Here is a 24,225-nt window from a genome sequence, read left to right as displayed (position 1 = left end):
AATAAGGAAAAAAATCATAAATAATTGTGGTAATAACGATAAAACAAACTAATACTGATTAATATTAATGCCAGTACTTTCTTATTATTACTTCTCTTCATCATCATCATCTAAATAAGAGTTCATATTAGTACAAGTAGTAATACTTACTAATAATAGTAGTAATAATAATAATAATGATATTAGGAATTATCATCATTATCATCATCAACTTACTACAGTTGTTAGTACCAGTACTCTTACTAATGAGTATTATTTAATTTACTACTACTATTACCAATCATCATCATCATCATCATCATCATTTTACTACAATTACTATTATCTGTACTAATACTGATTAGTATTAGTATTAGTAAATAACCACTACTACTACTACTACTACTACTACTAATAATAATAATAAATAAATAATGTTTCTTCAAAATCACGTGATTTTAGTCAAGTTCTTGGCAGTTAAGTGTTAAACCGTAGATTTAATGAACAGCCTGACTCTCCTCCTCTCAGACTGAGAGAGTTAAAGAAGAAAGCGCGTCAGGAAGAATGAGAACTCAACTGCAACAGGTAACTTGGTAATATTAAACTTTTATAAGTTTTATGATAAATAAATAAATTACACATGAATAATAAACAAGTAATAAAGTGTTCTGGTGAAGTACAGGTGTAACGCTAACGCGGTGAGGTGTCGGCGTTGTTAAAGCTAGCTAGCTCGGGACGGCTGAGTTTCTTAGCTAACGTTAGCTGTGAAGCGGCTTAAACTCGGAGCTGTCGTTAATCCGTTACTATCACGCGCCGGTGAGTTTATCAGGAGTGTGTTTGTGTTTCAGGTCATCAGGCTGCTTATGGTTCTGATCCGCAGTAACCGCGGGAAGTCGCGCGCTGTGGATAAGGGAGGGTTACTGGTGCTGCAGAGCACACACCTCACACAAACAACACACACCGGTATGGGGAGACACACACACCTCACACACACAACGCACACCGGTATGGGGAGACATACACACCTCACACACACCTCACACACCGGTATGGGGAGACACACACACCTCACACACGTATGGGGAGACACACACAACACACACCGGTATGAGGAGACACACACACCGGTATGGGGAGACACACACACAACACACACACCGGTATGGGGAGACACACACACAACACACACACCGGTATGGGGAGACACACACACACCGGTATGGGGAGACACACACACCTCACACACACAACACACACCGGTATGGGGAGACACACACACAACACACACACTGGTATGGGGAGACACACACACCTCACATACACAACACACACCGGTATGGGGAGACACACACACCTCACACACACAACACACACCGGTTATGGGGAGACACACACAACACACACCGGTACGGGGAGACACACACACCTCACACACACAACACACACCGGTATGGGGAGACACACACACACCGGTATGGGGAGACACACACACAACACACACCAGTACGGGGAGACACACACACCTCACACACACAACACACACCGGTATGGGGAGACACACACTGGTATTGGGAAGACACACACACCTCACACACACAACACACACCGGTATACACACACACACAACACACACCGGTACGGGGAGACACACACACCTCACACACACAACACACACCGGTATGGGGAGACACACACACACCTCACACACACAACACACACCAGTATAAGGAGACACACACAACATACACCTGTATGGGGAGACACACACACAACACACACCGGTATGGGGAGACACAAACATCTCACAAACACAACACACACTGGTATGGGGACGCATACTGTACACCTCACACACACACAACACACAACGGTATAGGGAGATACATACACACACACCTTACGCACACAACACACACCAGAGACACATATGGGGAGACATGTACACACACACACAACAGACACCCACACACACAATGCAGCGGTATGGGGAAGCACAAACACACACACGCACACACACAACGGTATGGGGAGACACATACACACAACACACTCCTTGTTTTTTAATACAGCCAGAGTGCAGATAATTTTTGACTCACCCTTGTAAGTGTGTGTGCATTTAGTGTTTGATGCTAAAATTCTTGTTTGTTTGCAGTTGCAGCTGCCGGTCCCTGGTGCTCCAGAGTGTCCAAGAAAAACATTAAGAAAGGCAGGCGTTCATTTACTTTACATAACCAACTGAGCTGACTTCAATAGTCCAGGTTTATAAACAATAACACTCAGTCGGTTTTTGCCAGATTTTCAATTAATATAAAGGTGTACATATTTGGTTTATATTTTACCTCAAAGCTTCACAATAAATGTATAGAAGTGTTAATGGCTAAATGTTTAAAAGATATTTGAATTTTTAGTTTAGTTAAAAAATTCTGTATACCAGGAAAAAACCTGCCAAAATAAATGCCTCCAAAAAAGAAGGGTTTTAACATGTACTAACACTAGCCTTAAAAGGTTTACTTGAAGGCATCCTAAGACTAAAGATCATTATAATGTTTGAAAAACACGTCTGACACACCTTTACAGTCTCGAAAAACATGTTGTGTTTCATTTCATGTACACATGAAAAATTTGATAAGTCAAATACATCATTACTAGGTATACATAGCTGTCACTTTCTTTTCCTCATCTATCATTCTCTTTAAAGCTCATCAAATGATCTAGTGTACTTCCACAAAAATAACGTGTTTATTTTTTTCATTTTTGTTTTTTTAGAGGCTGGAGACAGACTTTCCTCCTTGGTCTCTCTTTGTAACTGCCCTTATCCTGAAGAGCTCTGCAACTTTTCAGATAACTTTGGGCCTTTACACTTTGAATATTCATTCCAGGTACAAATGTACAAAGAAATACAGTTTACACCATTGTGTGCATTAGTGCTAAATAAATCTCACCTGTAGGAGCTTCATTTGATCTCTTACAGGTGGATGAGGACTGCCATGAATTGGAGATTGTAAGATTTCTTCATAGATACAGTCTGGTTCATGGTCAGGTAATACCTGGGATCCTTTACTTTACATATATATGTTTGTGGGTCCTGTTTTGTGTAAGTAACCTCAACACATTATTGCATAAAGCATTTATAAATTGCATTTTAGATTACATTCACTAAATAAAACAAGTCACAAAATATGTTAGAATTAAATGTAGAATATTATTTATATCACATTTTTTTAGGCAAAAGCAAATAACTAAATTTGACTGCAATTATTATCTGACAGACAGTCTTTTGTTTAAGTACAGTAGATACTGATCTTAGTATTGAGTATTATCTCATATTTGACCCTCTGTGTTTTTTTTTTTTTTGGTTTATGTAATGCAGGTCACAGTTATCTTCAAAGTAAGGAATAACGAACAAACACACCAGCAAGTATTCAGGTGAAATGAAATGGAACAAGAAATCATTTAATTCCTGTTACTCTGTTTCTCCTGATACAAGTCACCCATTATCTTATGCTACATGCATAAGAACTTGTTTATTTTTTTCACATTTCCATGTTTTTCTTGTAGTGTCAAAACTACATATTCCATGGTCGGACATGCCATTGCAATGGACAGTACTGCATTTGACCAGTAAGCTTTTTCATTCTTAGGAAAATTAGTTTCCAGTTATTATTTTTGCAACTGATGTAAAGGTAAAAATCTGGTAGCCTTTTTTTCTCTGCAGGACTCCGTTCTTTGTAAGGTCTCTCCCTGCATGTACCCGGATGCACCCGGTTTTAGGGGAGACGCTCCCTATCTTACTGTCCTCTGAAGCTGTGGAGGCTGGGTTGTGTGGAGAGGTGAGCGTTGCTACCATGGCTGTGCTCGGACCCTGCATGAAGCAGTACCCCAACTGGCCGACTCGCATCTCACACATACACATATCCTTTACATTACATTCTTGCTGCTTGTGTACTTGCTGATATTTGTTTGTTTGTTTGTTTGTTTGTATTTACATAATCAATATGGATATGTGCATTATGAAAAATATTAGGTAATACTAATTACACTACTGACCTTTTTCTCACTGTTTGCATTGTGTTTTTGAGTTGTGTTTTTATTTAAAAAGGACTTGTATATTGATAATTGCAAGAGCAAAATAGCTAACGCATGCTGCATGATGAGATGAGATTCTGACTTGCTGAAGATAATATAAACATATCGAAAAATGTGTGGAATATTATAATCCACTATATTGCCAAAAGTGTTTGTTCGTCCACATTTACATGCATTTTAAATTCAGTAACATCCAATTTTTAATCCATAGGGTTCAATATGATGTTCCCCCCACCTTTGCAGCAATAACAGCTAAAACTCTTCTAGAAGGGCAATTCTGGGAATTTTTGACCATTCTCCCAAAAGTACATTTATGAGGTCAGACACTGGACTAAAGATCAGGCATGGGTCATCCCAGCCTGACTGTTCCCACAAAGTTGGGAACATAAACACATATACATGTGAAGACAGACGAGCGAATACTTTTGGCAATATAGTGTATATTCTATAACTGTTTAAATGGAAAGTAAAGGGGATAGTGTAAAATAAAAAAAAAACTTTATTATTGGTTAAAGGTGGTCTTTTGTAAAATGTTTGGCAAAAAAAGTACTTTACATAACATTGTGCTTTAAAAAAAACATTAAAATACTTTTAATCTAGTAGAATTACTGTATTAGTGTCATAATAATACGTAAGAGTGTGTGTATTAGCAATGTGCCCTCACTCACTCATCTTCTATACCACTTTATCCTGTATTTAGGGTCGCAGGGACCTGGAGCCTATCCCAAAAGGCTTAGAGCACAAGGCAGTGTACACCCTGGACAGGGTGCCAATCCATTGCAGGGCACACACACACACACATACACTTTACAGGCAATTTGGGAATGACAATTAGCCTAACCTGCATATCTTTGGACTGTGGAAGGAAACCGGAGTACACGGAGGAACCCACCAAGCACGGGGAGAACATGCACACAGAGAATCGAGCACGGCTGGGAATTGAACCTGGACCCTGGAAGTGCAAGGAGACAGTGCTAACCACTACCCCACCGTGCCGCCCTAGCAATGTGCAAGCTTATCTTATTATAAATGAAGTGTGATTTGCAGTTTCTAATTGAATCGAGCAGGAGTGTTTAAAGCATCTTCATTACATCAGATTTTCTAGCATCAGGGTTGATGAAGTCATCTAAGAACAAAAAACATTTTTTGTACTTTATGACCAAATCCACATTAATAATCTGTCTTCTATTGATTTATGAGCAGGTTTTTCTTAACATGTAAGGTACTTGTTAGTGTATAGTCCCTGTGGCGTTCCTCTAATGCGAGGAGAGAGTGAGGTGCAGCAGAGTTTCCTCCAGAGCCTGTCTGATTCTCTGCCCTGGGTAGACCTAGGTCTGCCTCAAGTCAGCTCTACTCAAACACACACTGCTCATGGTAAAGTGCATACAGATTAATATGTACTTATAAACTACATTGTATATAAGCAGGACACATTAATAAAAGAGTATGGCTGTGTTTGTATATCTAGGCTGTCTGTGCTCTGACGTGGAGTTCTCTATGGATAACGATCTAAGTGAGGAACCGAAGCCTGGATGCAGCCGGGTTGTGAGTCAGGAAGTGAAGCTGGAACAGAGTCGTCCTGTGGAGCAAACGCTCACTCTTTTCCTTTTCATCCAGCATGATGACCCCTTTAACTCCCAGCTTTCTGACTTAATCAGTAAGAATCATCATTTCACTGCTTAATGACACTCAGTATTTTTACTGCATCCCAGGATGCCAGACCCACTAGAACTAAATAATGATTTATAATGATTTATAATGATATTTTTTATACATAAATTAGTTGCATAATTTAGTGTCAAATTAAAATGCTTTTTTCAGTTTATTCCAGAGACGTAATTAGCACAGATTTAACTAAATATTTCTGTATATTAAATTTGTGTGTTTATTATATTGCTTATACAGTTTTTCCCCCTGAACATTCTGTAAATTGACACAACCTTTAAGGTCTAAGCTGTTTGAAATGTATTGATATATGGGTTAAACTTATCTATTTTAAGTGATCAAATGAAAAAAAAAATAGTAATTTATAGGAACTTAGTAATATAATACATTAATTATATTACATATTATTTATGTCCATAATTATATTACATGATATATATATATATATATATATATATATATATATATATATATATATATATGTAATGGTGTTCATCAATATTAAAAAAAATTATAATAACCTTTGGGTTTCTCCAAACGACACCTTGAGAACCACTGACCCACTGAGAGGGCTGAGTGAGGGATGGGGTAGGATAAGGGTCTGCTATTGTGCATGTGATGAACACTCCCCTCGCTGTAGAGATGTTGGTCGTTTCTAATGAGGTCGGGTTGCCACCTCGAAGCTTGATTTTATCTGAGCTATTGTGGGTAATTTCTTCTGATTTGTAGTTCAGCACCTTAACCACCAAGCTACCTCGCCCCAATGATGTAGAGGAAGAAAATAATGTGGGCAAAACAATTGTGAATATTTTCCAAGCACTTGGTTAAAATTCCTCCTTCTATTAATACCTCATTCTTTATATTGCTTATACTGTTCAGGGTCAAAGAAAGGCTGGAGGACTCAGGGGACTCAGGGGCACAAGGTGGGATACATCCTGGATTGGGCACAAGCAGGGCAATTTGGAAACGCCAATAAGCCGAATCTGCATTTTTCCTGCTTGCTCACCATGCTGCCTTTTTAAAATGATAATATCATAAATAATTTATCGCACAAACATATTGTAAAGATGCAGTTTGTGATTTTTAGAGCTCTCTCTCTCTCTCTCTCTCTCTCTCTCTCACTCTGTCTCTCTCATCTGCCTGTTAGTGTTAAACAGGTTGATTAAATTTAGTACAGCAAATGGCAATTTGTGAAATAACATTTAATTTAGAAATATTTGGATTTGAGTTATAGTTGTTATTTGTTTTGCCTTTTGAAATTTATTAAGCAAATGAAGAGACATTAGAGATGTACTTGGACAAGATGCTCTGGTACAATGGAGAGAAAGTAAGGGCAGCAATCCAGTCTCTCCTGGGAAACACCTTGAAGGAATTCCTTAAAAGAAAAAAGGTATGAGGCTAATCTGCCCCCCTCATTAGAAAAGCTTAATTATTCTTCTTTGACTATAAAGATTGAAAATTTCCAACCTTACACTATAATTGCACTTGAATTTTAGTTAGCTATTGTGAATCTCCTTTGTGTTTGTGTGTATGCATATTTTCCTTGCTGTTTTGCATGTCGTGGTGTAGTCCAGCAAGACGTTTCAGACTGCCATGCCAGTGATCCTTAGTTCTGTGAACAGTATTGTGAGCAGCAGTAGCAGTGTAAAGTTTCGTTCAGCCTGTCTAAATAACATGAAGGTATTATCACATGCCTGGTTCAGCAAAGCACATTTGACAATGTTTAGTCAGTTTTAAACTGGTTTATATGTCATGTGTGTATATGTGTTTTAGGTCCAGAACACTCATGATTTGTCTATATCATTACATCAGACTCTTCAGAAAGTCATATATGGCCGTTTCACATCCCGTCCAGGGTGCACAGCTGAAAGGGTTTTGTCATTTATATAGTATATTTATAGCATATTTATATAGCATAGATATTATATATATATATAGATAGATAGATAGATAGATAGATAGATAGATAGATAGATAGATAAAGATCTTTTTTTTCCAGGCAGAGGAGGAAGCTGTTTCTGAGCAGAATAGCACTGAGACCTGTGAAGAGGGTGAGTGACATACACTTCTTGGCCAAAAAAAAAACATTCTCCATTTCAGCTGGGTTAAATTATTGCCTTTTTTTAAACATTCATTCATTTATTTGAGAAGGGAAGTGCATGAAGCAATGCACCTATCATGCATGGAGCCCACTGTACAAGCCTTTTCAGGGAGTGTTATAATAATAATAATAATAATAATCCAAGCACAGACGTCGTATTTCTTTTTAAAAAACCTTAAAACATAATTAAGACTACTATACGCACACTAATCAAAGGAAACTATATTCAGTTGAACACAGTGACATGAGACTATGGTGCAGTGTAAACTGGGATGTATATGTAAACACTGCAGTGCCTTTTATTTATTACATATTTCATCCAACCCTGCATGTTTGGTGGTGGCTAATTGTTATCCTTTAGTAAGTTTGCCACTTATTCATTTTCATGTTTCATTCCAGGACTGCCTGGTAAGAGGGCTCACAGAGATAAAAAGCGGTCTCCATTCAGCTCTAAGAGACAGTGTCCAGAGACTTCTGCAGGGGATTCAGAAGCCTCTACAAGCTGTTTGTGGGAGATTCTGCAAAGTCCAATGACTCCTTTGTTCTGTGCATCGCTTTCTGAGGGACCAGGGGATGAAAAGTGTTTAGCAGGATCTTCATCTGGCTCCGTGTACACTACTGAAATCAAAAACCAAGAGGTAGAGAGCATGTTAGGATGAAGGATTGTGTGTGTTGTGTTTTAGTTAATTGTTTGCTGAACATTATTTTATTGATTTGAGCTGATCCAGATTTTTCTTTATGTTTAGGTTGAGAGAGAATGGCTTCAAGAACTTGAAAATCTGACAGAGTGGGATTAAAGCAAGGACATCAAAAGAGCTATGATCTAGATTTGCTGTTAAATAAATACTGAGCTGTTTAAAATGTTTAATCTTTGCTGAGTTTAAGGTAATACGTTGGATTATCTGTTTTCTCTATGGTGTTTACAATGTCCTTACAGTACAAGGGCACAGAGCAGGGTAAACTCGGTTTGAATTGTTTCCATAATCAGTATGTACTTTGAACGTGCAGACACCAGATCCCCCTGACCAGGATAAAGTGATTATTAACGACAAAGGCATAAATAAGTTAATTACTACCTGTAGTTTCAGTCTTTAACACACGATGGCGCCAACATGTCAGCTTCTACTGTCTGTTTTGTACTGTAACTGGGCCAGAGACACTTTGCTTTCTTTCCTTTTACTGAAGATCATTTAAATATGGATTAGATCATAATGCCATTTATGACGTTGAAGATTTTGTTGCTTATATGTTCATAATAAATATAACTATTTACAGTTATTGTTATTATTACTACTACTACTAATATTGCTCATGATAATATTACACCAGCTATATATTAATATATGATTATTATGTTATATGAATCACATCATATTTAGTAATCCTAAATAATACACAGCTGTGCAAATCTAAATAATCAACTATTTGATAATAAGGTAATTATTATTAGTCTTTATATAGCTTTTATCAATATATTACATAGAATATATGTTTAATAATATAATATAGTAGTAGTATTTTTACAGCCATACTGTAGCTTGCCAGTGAACAAAAATAATAACAATAACATTCATCATCAATTAACTTTAATTTAAATGTAATTTAAATATATAATATTTACATATATGAATACAGTATATATCTACAGTATATTCGATTAAATTTCATTAAAAACGTTATTTAGGGCAATTTAACTAGTTTATTTAAACCACGCAGCGTAGTTAAACAAGTCTTTAATAAGAATGTATTATTATTATTATTGTTATTTTTAATTACTTTTATTATTCATTTTATTAATAATAATTTACTACTACTACAAACACACATGTTCATGGCCATTTTTCTTAGATTAAATACTAGACTGTGTAATTATAATATACTATATGCAATAATTATCTGCATTCGGACTATGTCAGTCAGAAACCAAAATAGAGGTTCAATCCTCAATAGCGTCCACTCCCTGTACCAGCGCACTACAGATGGTATAAACCGTCTGATCTTTAACATTCGTCCTAGTGCACTCAGTGGAAGTGTACAGTATTGTTATTGGACGCAGCCTCGTGTCTGACCCCGCCCACCGAGCAGTCTAACGACTTTAATCATCCAGTGTCTCGCGAGAACGCGCTCGCTTCACTTGCACCGTGACTGTTTTCATGGAGTTAGCTGATTCACAGTGAGCGCGATGTGAGTGAGCCGATTACTACACACAGGAGATGGAGTAAGATATGTGGAGCACAGACTGCTGCATAAAGGTAAAGACTGTGAGGATATAACGTTAGTGTGTAACTCTATTGAGGGAGTAGCTGTGTAAGTGGGTCTGTGTGGGTTCTGTTAGCCGGCTAGTTAGCTAACGCTACCGGTCAGAGTTATTCCACCATGACTGTCTATTCACAGCTAATAAACACGCAGGGTGGATATAACGTCTCATTTCTCACAGTTTAAATTCACTTTGTGGTTTAGTGAGAAGAACAGAGCTGTAGGACAGGTGTTAATGGCTAAACTAGCTATTGTCCTCGTTCTTCTAGCTAACAGCACAGAGACAGGAATAACAGCCGAGAATTTTAACCTTAATATCTCACACAGATAACAATTAAATCTATTATTTATTATTAAATCATCAGGATAAAGTGTCTTTATCTTTTAGGCTGCTATTATGTGCATGAAGATAGTAATCACCGGTTATACTGGTTACCTCTGGTTGTACTGGTTGCAAAGCTTTTATTTATGCCCCAGTTGTTTGTTTACCAGAATGTACAGCCTCATGTTTTCCAAATATTATGCTGTTAGTTTAATTTTTTTGTTGTAAATGTTTAGGGAATAGACAATTCCATCAATTTATTAATTTAGATGAAGTTTTAAACCAATACAGTAGCTCATATCACAACTACATTTGTGAATCCAATACAGGACATGTTTCAGTCCAACCCGAGACATTCGATTGTTGAGTAAAATATAGTAAAATAACATGAAGGACAATAGCAGCTCAAACAGTTAAGGCTGTGGGTTACTGGGTCTCTGATTGGAAGGTCAGGGGTTCAAGCCCCAGCACCACCACTGTTGAGCCCATGAGCAAGGCTTTTAACCGTATCCACTCCAGGGGTATAGTATCCATGCTGACCCTACGCTCTGACCCCAGCTTCCTAACTGGGATATTCGAAAATAGATATTTCTTTTTGGGATTAATAAAGTACTCAATTATTAATTAGATATTGTCTAATTGTCTATTAATTAGTTTTGTCTTTACTGTAAGTTCACAACAAGTCGATTTTGAAGGATCAGGTGTTCAAGTCGCTGAATGTTTATGGGAACAACTGCATTGGGCTCTGAGCCATCACAGCTGGGATTGGCACTCATGTGATGTACAGCCTTCTTGAAAACGTTTGCACCATTCAAAAGTTTTACTCCAATGATGTAATATATAATTCAAAGTAATACATAGTGTGACATTTGCTCGTGCCTTCTTTTCTTTAGTTGTGCTTAAAATAATAATTATTTAAAATGTAGTGAGATAGATAGTTAAAATTGACTAACTTTTTGTGAGCGTTTGCATATGTAGTGTGTTCTGTAATAATGTTATAGTATAAACATGGCAGTCCCCAATTCATTCAAATATCAACAATAAGAGAGCTTTTGCAGATCGAATTTAACATATTAGACAGAAACAATCATACTGTATTTATTTTTCTTAATTGCTCTTTAAAATGCCTGATTTTTTTCAGACTAAACGGCCTTAGGTCCAATGTGACCAATTTCATTGCTGCCAAATGTTCATATGAACCCAGTAAATTTAATTTATATCTTAAGTTCTTAAGTTTTTTTTAATACCGTATAGCAATGAGCTCATTTTTGCATGTCTGCATTGCATTAAGTTAGCTATCATCAGAATTTGCAGGGATACACAGGGTTTGTGTGTTATGGGATAAGTTGTTAAATCTGTGCTTTTGATGTCTAATAATGAAGCTATTAGTAAACTGTGAGCATGAAGTGAATTAAATATTTTATGTCCTGATGTATATTGTTGTCTGTGTAATTTAGATTTACAATTATTCCTGAAGTAATTTGCTTTCTTAAAGAAAGATGCTTGAGAGTTCCTCCAACTGAATCCTTTGTGTCCACTGTGTTTCCTCACTAGCCTGTGTCTGATCATTGCAAAATTTTGAACTGAGTGTGTTCTCACTTCATCATTATACACTTCCTGCTTTGTGAATTTCCCTCAGGTTCCCGTGGTGTTCTTCAGGACTCGCCACAGCGAGGATGTTTCCCTACCTGGCACATCGGCCATGGCAGACTTTGTGCAGAATTTCTCTGCACCAGCGAGCTCACCTGTCTCATCTTCCTCCCCGAGTAACACGCCCATGTTATGGTAACCCTCACAACTGTATATCTTCGATCAGCTCAGTTTTAATGAGCTATGACCAGGCTATATTCTAATTTTAAATATTATTAAAAGTTTCAATTAAATCTTTTTTTTATATATATATATATATATATCAAGGCTAAAAAGGATGGAGAGGTACTCACCCTAAAACTAAATAAATAAGAATAATGGAATGATCTTAGATTAAGTCACACAAAGAAAGCAAGTAAAATCAACTGCTATATTGATGCAACATTAATAATACACAATAAACATTAGAAAGATAAACTCTATAACTCATTAAATAGTGTTGTAAGTGAGCTGTAAAATTATTGCTTTATTCTTGCTTTCTTTTTTTTTTTGCCTTTTTTTCTCATTATTCTCATTTTTGCCTTTTTTTCTCATTATTCTCATTTATTAATACAAAAATAGACACTTATCTGTGATCTTCTATTATATAACTTTTAACCTGCCGTCCTATCGAACATTTTTTTTTATTGTTATGTATGAGGTGTTTATTGTCAGTATATATTATTATTCTGTTGCCCAGGCCTACTACACACTACATGAACTTGCATTAGACTGTATTTTAGACTTTCCAATTATTATCTGTGATCCTATCAAATTCAAAATCTTCGAAACAGGATACATACTCATAATAGAGAAGTTTTTAATATAAATTTTAATGCTCTATTGGAGTGTTAGCAGCACATTTGGAAAATCCAACACTTCCAAATGGTTTCTGCATGAACTTTTGATTAATATTAATCTTTAATATTCTTTGTGTGCAGGGTGGCAAAGCATTTGTAAAGGCCGCAGTCTATGGTTTAGCTTCACTGATCCCAGAGGAGCTTCCTCAGCCTGGTCACAGATTCAGTACTTTTCTACTGCAGGAAGCAGTAAAGGTGAACCGCCAACAGAATCGGGTCAAAATGATACAAAACCCACAGAAGAAGTGCTCACTACACAGCTCTCCAAAGAGCCACCTGGTGATTGTTACTCTGTCCTTGTTTATGTTTTTGACATCGGAGGGATAAACGTAATTCTTCCTAACTATTTTCTTTATTTATTTTCGTAAAGGATCTAAACCTCTGAGTCTGCCAAAAGCAGAGAGCATTCAAGTAAAAGGTAAAGCAGGCACTGTAAGGTTATAGTCATCTGCTTGCTTCTGTTGTGGCTTTCTGTGTGACCTTCTGTTCCTCCTGATGTTTACAGTGCGGGCAGTTTTGAAGAAGCGAGAATACGGTTCCAAATACACTCAGAACAATTTCATCACTGCTGTCAGGGCTATGAATGAGTTCTGTCTCAAACCCAGGTAAATCTGTTCATTTTTTAGACTTGGTACACTGACTTTACATTTTCAAGATTATCTTTCACCTTTGCCCTGTTTAATTTGTCAATATGATAAAGTTGAATGCATATTTATTGTCCATTTTTAAATTACATAGTCTTTTCTGATGACTTTACATGTCCCTGTATGTTTTCAGTGACCTGGAGCAACTGAGAAGGATTCGTAGACGGAGTCCTCATGATGACACAGAGGCATTCACAGTATTTTTACGCTCAGACGTAGAAGCCAAGTATGTCCTCTTACACCTGCTGATCCATAACTTTGACGGTTAACTCAGTACATGCTGTAGGGCTCAGTTTCTCCTTCGCTGATGCTGATGTTTTGTGGGTTATAGGGGTCTGGAGGTTTGGGGCAGCATGGAGGCCCTTGCTCGAGAGAGGAATCTCAGGAAAGAGGTGGAGCGACAGTACCAAGAGAGTATGTGTTTGCTACAGCTGGCGATAGAATTACAAAATGAGATTTTTATTAAATGTGTTAATATTTTCAAATGTGTATGACCCCGAATTGTGTCCAGTCTTTTGTATTTACTTAAAATTTTAAAGAGCTTTCAGACTAATGTTGGTGTTTGGCCTAAGTTTCTGTGTTTTTAATCTCATGTGTTCTCTTATTAGAAATATTCCGCAATCAGCAATTGTTAAAGGAGTACAAGGATTTCAGGGGAAACACAAAAGTAAGTATTTATTCTCATGTAGCAACAGAAAACTCTGTCTTTAGTAGCCGGAGGAAATTGCTCCAGCCGTAATGGATGATTTAGCAGTAATTAGTTGATGCAGGACAGGTACTGTATTTGTGCTGAACTTTATATCAATTATCTTGGGTCCATTCACATGAAGGTAGCGTTTGCTCACTAGCTCTAATATTTCTTATACAAACTATAATCCTTAATTGACATATGTGACCTGCCTTATTGAACTGTCCCTGAATAGGGACATCATTGTCACTATTATCAAATTTCTGTTCTGTATTGTCAAGTTCATTTATAATGTAGTAGTTTGTTTGTTTGAACATTAAAACCTTTTTCCATAGCCTCGATCTGGCAAAAGGGCTACTTTCCTCCAGGGGCCAGGAAAAGTGGTGGTGGTAGCGATATGCATGTAAGTTTCCAAATATGCTCAAGCACTTCAGTAACTTCATAAAGAGCCATCATGTGCAGTTTATACTGAGAATTCGTTTGTGTGCCGTAGAGGCCACATGGACAGTTTGCATTCAACATTAAAGAGTAAACAGGACAGAAGTGGCTCAGTGGTTATTTTAGATTAGATTGAATAGATGAAACACAGGCTCTGAGGGAAATGTTTGTTAAATAAAGCCCAACAGACAGAATTTCTCCATTTAATAGAACTGTTCTATTATAAAGAAAAACACTGAGTGTCATGTAGAGTTGCACATTTTTTTCTATACTGATAATTGAACACATTATCAATAATCAGTTAATAATTAATGATAAAAAGACACATTTGTTATTATATTAGGATTTTATTAAACCGGTCAGGATGCATAGTCCCAGCAAATTAGTTGTTGTATGAAACAAATTAATATTTTTTTTAACAAACTAATTATTATTATTATTATTATTATTACAAATTATAATAATCATCATCCGGCTGTCAAATACTGGTCTTTGGCCATATAAAATATAATACATATTTGATGCTGTAAAATATGCAAAACAAACATTATCAGTTAGTACATTCCATGTCATTGTTGATGATGCAAAAATGAAATTAATTTATGCTTGTTTTCTTCTTTTGGTTTTGCTTCTCAGAAATGGACTGAATTTCTTTTTCAAACTTCTGGCGTGGGTTTATACTGGATCAGCCAGCATGTTCTCAGAGGCAATCCATTCCCTGGCAGATACCTGTAACCAGGTTATACATGTTCCCTCTTTGTTTTTAAATTGCTTCGGTGGTTAAAGTGATATTGGATGCAATAAACAGATGAAACAACATATGTATTTAATACTGGTGATAGAGGAGCCACCTTAAAATTTCCTGAGATACTTCAGACTTTAAAGTATAAAATTTGTATGACCAATTCACTGGAGGTAACAGACACAGGACAAGCGAGAAGTATATTATTTTATAGTAGAACTTGTTTCTGTTTTATGTGAGTTTTATTCAGGTCAAACCTGACCTTGTTTGATTTAATGTATTTTGATTTTGTGAGGATGAATGTAACAAAAGTTTTGGCTGGGCTAACATGTGGAGGAAATGGGTTTTACGGTGTACCCTGTATATTAGGGTTCATGTAATCTTGTTTAGTTTTTTAAATGTGTGCTGCAATTTTACTTCTAATCAATGTTTGTCTCTCTGAACACATTACTCAATACATTACTGATTTTATGCTTTATGCTATTGTTTTTCCTTCAGGGCCTTCTTGCACTGGGAATAAGCCAGTCTGTGCGTAACCCTGACCCTGGCCACCCGTAAGTACAAACAAACAAGTGACTTTACTTACATACATTAAACAAACAACTTCGGGTTAAGTAACTCGCAGAAGTTTTAATTAATAGTCATTGATCAAACACTTAGATGTTCCTTGTTATCTTTTTTTTTTCAAAGGTATGGGTTTTCCAACATGCGCTACATCGCCTCCCTCATCAGCGGTGTGGGCATTTTTATGATGGGCGCTGGTCTGTCCTGGTACCACGGAATTATTGGTCTTATGCACCCTCACCCAATAGAGTCACTGCTCTGGGTTAGTGACTCTTCCTATAGATTTATGGAAGAGTGTAGTTATTAAAATTATATGTGCTATATTGTAGTTATTTAATAGTAAGATCGTTAATATCTGCATTTGTGTTGCAGGCATACTGTATTTTAGCTGGATCTCTAGTTTCTGAAGGCGGTAATATATTTATTTTTATTTTATATTTATTCATATTTTTAATATTATAATTTTGGGATTATCTTTGATAAGGAAATGAACCACAATAAACATGGCTTTTCTTAGATTCCTATGTTTTCCTCACACAGCAACACTCCTGGTGGCTATTAATGAAATCAGGAAGAGTGCTCATAAGCAAGGGCTCTCTTTCTATGAATATGGTATGATGCATATTTAAATAGCTATTTAGCTAATTCTTTTAAATATTGTGCACAAGGTTTTTCCTCTTAAAGACTATTTCCTGGCTTTAAGCACTACATAAGGCTGTTGCATTATGTGTGTGTTGCAGTAAGGCAGAGCCGAGACCCTAGCACTAATGTGGTATTGCTGGAGGATGCTGCAGCTGTTCTGGGTGTGGTATTAGCTGCAGGCTGCATGGGTCTAACGTCACTCACAGGTAAACACACATCATGAACCAAGTACCATAAACTCCTCTGACATTTTTTTTAATTAATAAAGGATGCACCATATTTTTCACATTTGTTTTAGGGTTGCATTTAATGTCAGCAAGGCAAGTTAGGTTCTGTTATCACTTGTTTTAACAGCTATAAGCATTAATACTTTAGCAGGCTTTTTATTCTGACTTATTAAGACAAAAACGAACAGGTTATCATGATGTCAGGAATCAGAGAAGTGCAAAATCCGTTCATGAAGATATTTCCTTAAAATATCTTACAGAAATGTAAAAAAACAGCCCTGACTTTGCAGCTCCCACAGTGGAGACTTGTTTCATTAAACCTGAATACAGCTTCTTTTATAAACTGTGACTGTATCAATCATTCCACATATTTTTTATCTGATCAAGGATGAGCATCCCCCCCTTGAAGTTGTTACTATAGAAACCATAATGGATTAGAATGAGTTTACTAATATAAATTAATAATTTACCTTACAACCAACAATGCTGTCATGGTTGCTGTAGAAAATTAATTAGCATCTTTGGACTAATCAAATTAAAGAACTAAAAATTACTGTGGTGTTTAGTACTGAAGAAGTTCTCTTGGTTTATCATATTTTCCTCCTTCTACTGCTACTACTACTTGTACTGCTTCTTTGACTAAACATATGCTGAAAGCTGTTCGGTATTGATGTAGTTCTCCTGTGTTTTAGGTAACCCTTATTATGACAGCCTGGGTTCCCTGGGTGTGGGGACTTTGCTGGGCACCGTCTCAGCCTTCCTTATCTACACCAACACAGAAGCTCTGTTGGGTCGTTCCATCCAAGCCGAGCATGTACAGAAGCTCACAGAGTTCCTGGAGAACGACCCCGCTGTCAGGTAACTTTATAAAATTGCAGATGTACAAGCAGAGCATCAATGGGCAACCAAGGACAAGTGCATATTTCTAGCGTGTGTTGTATCATGTCCTCAGAGCTATCCATGACGTGAAGGCTACAGATATGGGACTAAGTAAAGTGCGCTTCAAGGCCGAGGTGGACTTCGATGGACGAGTGGTTACACGGTCGTATTTGGAAAAGCAGGACATCGATCAAATCCTAAATGTAGGTATAGAACAATGACACTGCGTGGTAAGAGTGTTGTACTTCTTATTAACAAAAAAAAACTTTTTTGTTGTAGGACATTCAGCAAGTGAAGACTCCTGAAGAGTTGGAGGCCTTTATGTTGAAGCATGGGGAAAACATCATTGACACCCTAGGAGCAGAAGTGGACCGGCTGGAGAAAGAGCTCAAGGTTTTTTGGAAACACATGTCTATTCCTTCAAATGTTTAATTGCTTATGTTTCAACATTTATGGTAAAAGAATATGAACACATACTGCATGCTTTTTTCCCCCTCTCATCTACCTTAATTAAATGTTTTAGACATTCTAAAAAAATTTGCAGTGTGTCCGCTCACTTGAAGCTGACTCTGTACTGTCAGTGCACTGTAGATTTATTAACACACATACATGACCACACGTGCATAGACTGAGCAAGCTGAGCTCAACAATTTTAATAACTCAACTCAATTTCACCTTTTCAAATTCTTTCCTTTCTTAATATTTTATTTTCCCTCAGGGAAACCAAGCATAATATTACAGTGTTTATAAGTCAGAAATAATAGATCAGTGAATGTATCTGGAAGCTTGCATTAAGCAATATTTATTTCCTGTGCAATGTACTTTTTTTATTTTATTTAATTGATAAAACATTTTCATAGCTTGTGGCGTAAATTGCATCTTACAGACACTTCTGTACAAACCTTGTGCATGCACGGTGGAAGTTACTGAGACACTTATGTACTGTGTATGTGTGTGTCATGGATCTGCAGTTTGGGCACACAAAACAGACTAGTTTAACAAATAAGCAGGCTGGCCTGAGTTTAACAAATCTTTCTTTTGGATAAACCTCTGTCTGGAGCCTGACTTCAACATGCCCAATAGTGTTTTGAATATTGATGTCACACTGAAATTAACAGCATTCTCTCTTTTTTTTTTTTTTTTTTTTCTTTTTTTTTTAACCCCTCAAAAAAAAAAACAGCAACGCAATCCAGAAGTCCGGCACGTTGATCTGGAGATCCTGTAATCGCTGTGAGACCAGAGAGGAGCGCAGCATCTGCGTGGCGGAGAAAAAGTCAGCCCACAGTTGAAGGAGGATCAGGTGGTTCTGCACCTCCACTGAACCGGTCCTGATCCAGATGGAAGTCTTAATTTTCATCAGTCCCGTGTCATTGTAGACCTTGCTCAGTCCACATGTCCCACACTTCTGTCACTCGATAATGGTGTTCCCTTAGGTCCCAAAGACTTTGACAAAAGACCCCAGTCTGCTTGCACTTATGACGTTAACTTGTGTTTTGCTGATGTAGGAACTCTTTTTGATCAGTGTTTTGCTGATGTAGGAACTCTTCGTGTGTTTATAAATTGTATTGTTGAATATGAACGCTGAGATGATGCAGAGATCGGTAAACAAGTTTTTTAAGTCTCTGGGTGTCTGAAACTAATTGTAGGCCAGTTTCACTCATTTCAACAGGACTGCTAGAATAACCTAGATTGTTTTTGTTTTTTTTTCTTATGGGGTATCGGTGTTTTAATCCCTGTACAAGTGAGTACAGTATGCAAGTATGGGTAATGTGCAAGTTGGAAAACTCTAAATTAGAATATAGATTTTATAATAATATAAAAATATATATATTTTCCCCTCAAGATCTGACGAGTAATTGAAGAGTCTATTATAGATGTGTATTATATTATCAAAGTTTATGGCTGAATTAGTTGTTATTAAAATTTATGATAATTTAAGTCACACATTGTGACAATAAATTGAATTGATAGTGATTCTGAAGCTTGTGGGAAGCTTTTTAAAACTTTGACAGGTCTTCACTAAGTCTTTTTGGAGTTTATTATAAGAGCAAGGGTAAAGAAGTAACAGTACATCAATGGTGATTGTATGAGAGCTAATGTAAGTTGAGCCTCCCCTCACAAAGATGACATCAAAAGGTGTCATGGCTGACCTTTTTGTGCTGACATACTACCTTACATCAATCTGCCATAACAACACCTGTTAGGTAAATTAAATACCATTGATCATCAATTACTGGTGAATGGATCATGGGCACCCAAGGCTCATTTATGCTTGTGGGTAGCAGAGGATAGCCTATCCGGTCCAATCCAACAGAAAAAGCCAATGGTGTCCATGACATAAAGGCACCAGAACACCCAGTGCACCACAGCACACCATGCATGGGGTACAGCAGGCAAAAAGCTCAAGTCTGTCAACTAGCCTTCCAAATTCCCTAGATCCCAAACTGATTAAGCACCCAACAAGTCTGATTCGAAGAATCCACTGCTAATGTCCTGGTACGAATTACCACAGCACACCCGAGAGACCCTGCCTGTTAACGATTTTAATGTTATGACTGATCGTGTATAACACACAAACACAGCAAAAGTTTCTGAAACAGGACGTTTCTAAAAAACACGCTTTGATCTTCATCTACATCCTTATTCGCTGCTATTAACGCTAACAATATTGTCTTAATCTGCTTAGTGATTAGAAATGAACATAGAAGAGAAAACTGTTTGGGTTTTAGTCACAGGTTGTAAAGAAATCGACATCAAGTACTGATGTTAAGTCAGAAAATGAAGAAGCACACATTGCTAGGAAAAGTAACTTTTAGCAGTTAAGGTCCTGAACTATTAACAAGAGGGCTGTGGGTTCAAATCCCAGGGTTGTTAGAGGTACTTGACATTATGCTTGGATTGCATCATTGTTTTATTGACTGAATTAAGTTCTTCATTTGCAAAATGAAATAAATGTTTAGATATACCATTCTCAATTACAGGGTACTAATCCAGAGATCCTCTAATACCTTTTATAGCAAAGTACCTTTTATAGACCATGTCTGAAGTGTATACTGTACTGTATGTGATTACCACAGACATCTTTGTGTTTCCTGAGAAATTAACAGAAATCCCTATAAAAACTCGATTCAAGCTGGAAACTCAATGTAGCCTTTTTTTTAGTTCTGACACTGAATATTAACAATGCAAGCCAATGTTGTTCAAAACTACCACCTTAATAAATGTAGTAAGTTTGCCTAAGTAAATGTTTGTAAAAAGCAAATACTTTTACAGTATTGTCTAAAAAGTTGATAAAATCATTAGACAGAAATACTCCTGTATAGTGAAATTCATGGGGTTTTTTTTCTTTCTCCCCTATATGCACAAAGAAATGTCACTTTTTTTTGTCATGTATGTCTGATAATCAGGGGCAGGGGAAGCTCTCAATGCTTAAGGCATTGCGTTACAGATTGGACAGTCCCAGGTTCAACAGATACATACTAAACATACAAAAGATGTAACCTTGATGGTAACACCAACAATTTCTGAGAGGGCAGATGGGTTAAAATGTTTTTGATGTGACTTTAATAAATCTAATTTATTAGAGGCATGGCACTATGATAATCTCCTAATCTGTTTAGTACTCTAAATAACTGTATTTAGATTGACACCTAAAGTGGGTGTGGATTAAACCAGGAGGCTTTGACAGTTTGTCATATTTCAACGACATCATAAGTTTCAGGGTTTTTTTTTTTTTAGTTTTTAATCCTGCTCATGTGTTTTGGTTTGTACCTGCCTGTGATCTTTTCTTACAAATTTAGCAGGTTCTGTTTCTCAAATTTAAACTAATTAACAGGCTGATTTATACCACAGAGACTGTCCGGTCCAGTAGAGATAGCACCTGATTCAATATAACAACAATTTGTATTGGGATTCTTTTAGTTTTACAGTTTTATAAATATCTCAATTGACTGTTAGTTTTTTGGGGGCCGAGGGGTTGTTGTAGTTCTAAACAAACTTGGCAAATAGTTTGTCCTACAGTACCAGTCCGGATTCTGTGCCTGTTCTCCACCAAGGCTTCATAGAGCCAAAACAAAGAGCCACTTACATCAGCGTCTGAAAGCAGGATTATCACAACCTATTAAAAATTTGTGATCGCCATCTTTAGTATCATATAGTAATGTGTAGTGTATGGACTCAAAATGCAATGGGCAGCACGCTTTTTAGTTTTCCTGTGTTGGTGATGTGCTAGCATTGTAGAGATGCACACAGTGGTGTAATGGTGTGACACTGTAGCCCATGAATAAAACAACGCCAGTTCTTAGTAGATTCGCTATTGAACCAGCACTAACACCAGACATGGACTAGCACCTGGTTCACTTTGGTGGAAATGGGGTATCGGTGAATAGGTTTTAGTGCATCAACTATAGGGTTATAGAGGAACTGCAACATTTTACTACCTCAAATGCCAACAGATAAATAAAAAATATATATTTGATTTGAATTCAGTGTGTACAACACATAAATTATATCATGTCTCATCTTTACTGTCCAGGCAGGTGCTAAGGGACGATGCATTAAAAAAAAAAACATACTTGTGATTTTATTTTATTTTTTTTAATGAAATGGCAAAATTCTAATCCTTATGTGCATGTCTAATCTCAACCAGATGAACATTTCTTTAATTAAAACACTAGTAATACAGTATATGGTGGCTCAGTATAGGTGGTTAGCACTGTCACCTTGCACCGTCATGGTCCAGGTTTGATTCACACTCGGGGTTTGCATGGGTTTCCTCTCGGTACACCGGTTTCCTCCCATAGTCCAAAAACATACAGATTAGACTAATCTGTGTCTCCAAATTGCCCGTAGTATGTGATCGTTGACTGGAGGTCCTACCACGCTTGTAAAAATGGGGATAAATACAATGGTCACCACTGGCCTCCACAGTCCCTAGTTGGACTATAGAGGCTCCAAGATGGATGGATGGATGGATGGATGGAATGCAGTAGACATGTATTGTGTTACATTCTTGTCTATACATTTACAGAATTTGGTTAAACCCCAAGAGAATTGTCTTGAATAAAACTCCAACAAAACATTTATGAAGTGTAATTTTGTGTCCTTTTTTTTAATGAACCTTTTTATACGTATTAAATGCGGTAAAAAGCAACGTTCTATATATGTTTTTTTTCTCCACGCAAAACCCTTCATGTGTAACACAGAGCGCGAGCTGGAAACGCGCTGCTCCTATTGGTCAGCCGTGTGAAGCGCGCCAGACGATTCTAGCGTTCTGATTGGCTGAGATCGCTTTCCGTTACGGAAGCCCACGGGAACTCCAGCCGTCCATCAAGAGCTTCACGAGCTCCTCATACACACACACACACAGACACAGAGAGAATGCGCACACACTTACACACACACACACACGTACACGGTGTGACGGATTTCAGCAGCTTCACAGAGGCGACACGGACCGAGTGGAGTTTCAGGGAAAATGGGATTTAATCGCGTTAAACCTTTTTTTTTAATTTTTTTTTTTGCAGCGTGCATTTATTTACGCCTGATTGCATTAGTGCACACAGAGGAAGATCTTAGTGATAAGAGAAGAGTCGATCAGAGGGGAGAAAAAGAAGAAAGAGGAAGGTAGATGTACATCACCGAGCTGCATCTGCTGCATGTCCTCCCTCCATCACGATGATGCATTTGTCTTTCTTTTGTAACATAAGATGATTTAGATCATAAATCAATAATCATAAGGATTGCACTGGATTTTAACCTGCATGCACACAGGTGATTATTATTTCTGGCATATATATATATATATATATATATATATATATATATATATATATATATGCCACTCATATATGGGAATGTGGTGAGAACAGGATTTCTTAAACATTTCATTTTTTTCCCATGCACATGCATGTCCAAGTTCATTGCTGTAACCTGTCCACCTGATATCCCTATGATGATTTCTTAGTAACCTCTGTATTTCTTTGCATTTCCTCCGTAGGCGCACCGGTGGGGGCGCAGCTGACCGTGACTTCATTTGTGCTTTCTCTGCTGTTATTCATGGCTGTATGTTGTAAGAAAAGAAACTGGAAATGACAGCAGTAGCTACTGTGTGTGGGTTTTTTTTTTTTGTCCTCCCCCTCTTTTCATCTCGAGAAGATGTGGATGGATAAATGATTTCCGTGCCGTCCTGCTCTGCGCTTTGAGCCTCTTTACAATGCTGCCTTGTGGCGTCGGAAATCAAGCAGCATTGTACAGGGCTATGAGAGCACAGAGACCAAATACACCACCGTCCTCCATCCTCTGTCCTCCCTCCTCACAGTGTCAGTGTGGCACAATCTGTCGAGACGGAGAGATCGACCATCCGCTTCGTCTCTGGGATCCGTCCAACAGAAACGGACAAATTCAAGGAAACATATATATATATATAGTTTTATTTCTGCTTTTAAGGAGCTTTGCAATGTAACCTATATATTCTACATCAGCATCCAGTGTTGGTGTGTCTT

The 24,225-nt window shown here is 37.2% G+C and overlaps 1 protein-coding gene across 1 annotated transcript; it reads left to right on the top strand.

Moving 5' to 3' along the window:
- Nucleotides 1-502: 502 nt before the first annotated feature.
- Nucleotides 503-22,806, top strand: slc30a9 (solute carrier family 30 member 9). Its single transcript, XM_053505202.1, has 33 exons — nt 503-564; nt 828-942; nt 2,132-2,185; nt 2,746-2,858; nt 2,951-3,019; nt 3,350-3,405; nt 3,538-3,600; nt 3,695-3,890; nt 5,292-5,439; nt 5,534-5,722; nt 6,999-7,120; nt 7,300-7,410; nt 7,504-7,602; nt 7,730-7,781; nt 8,231-8,480; nt 12,049-12,194; nt 12,980-13,177; nt 13,269-13,316; nt 13,404-13,503; nt 13,676-13,768; nt 13,874-13,956; nt 14,151-14,209; nt 14,566-14,633; nt 15,305-15,407; nt 15,909-15,964; nt 16,101-16,236; nt 16,347-16,386; nt 16,515-16,586; nt 16,715-16,822; nt 17,536-17,701; nt 17,796-17,925; nt 18,002-18,115; nt 18,903-22,806. Exons 1-33 carry the CDS (start codon nt 544-546, stop codon nt 18,945-18,947), a joined length of 3,423 nt encoding a protein of 1,140 aa, XP_053361177.1. The 5' UTR covers nt 503-543; the 3' UTR covers nt 18,948-22,806.
- The last annotated feature ends 1,419 nt before the right edge of the window (nt 22,807-24,225 follow it).

The sequence above is a fragment of the Clarias gariepinus genome, chromosome 10 (genome assembly GCF_024256425.1).
Source record: "Clarias gariepinus isolate MV-2021 ecotype Netherlands chromosome 10, CGAR_prim_01v2, whole genome shotgun sequence".
NCBI classification, from domain to species: domain Eukaryota; kingdom Metazoa; phylum Chordata; class Actinopteri; order Siluriformes; family Clariidae; genus Clarias; species Clarias gariepinus.
Note: the sequence above shows the minus strand (reverse complement) of the source record. Positions and strands in the feature narration are given on the sequence as shown.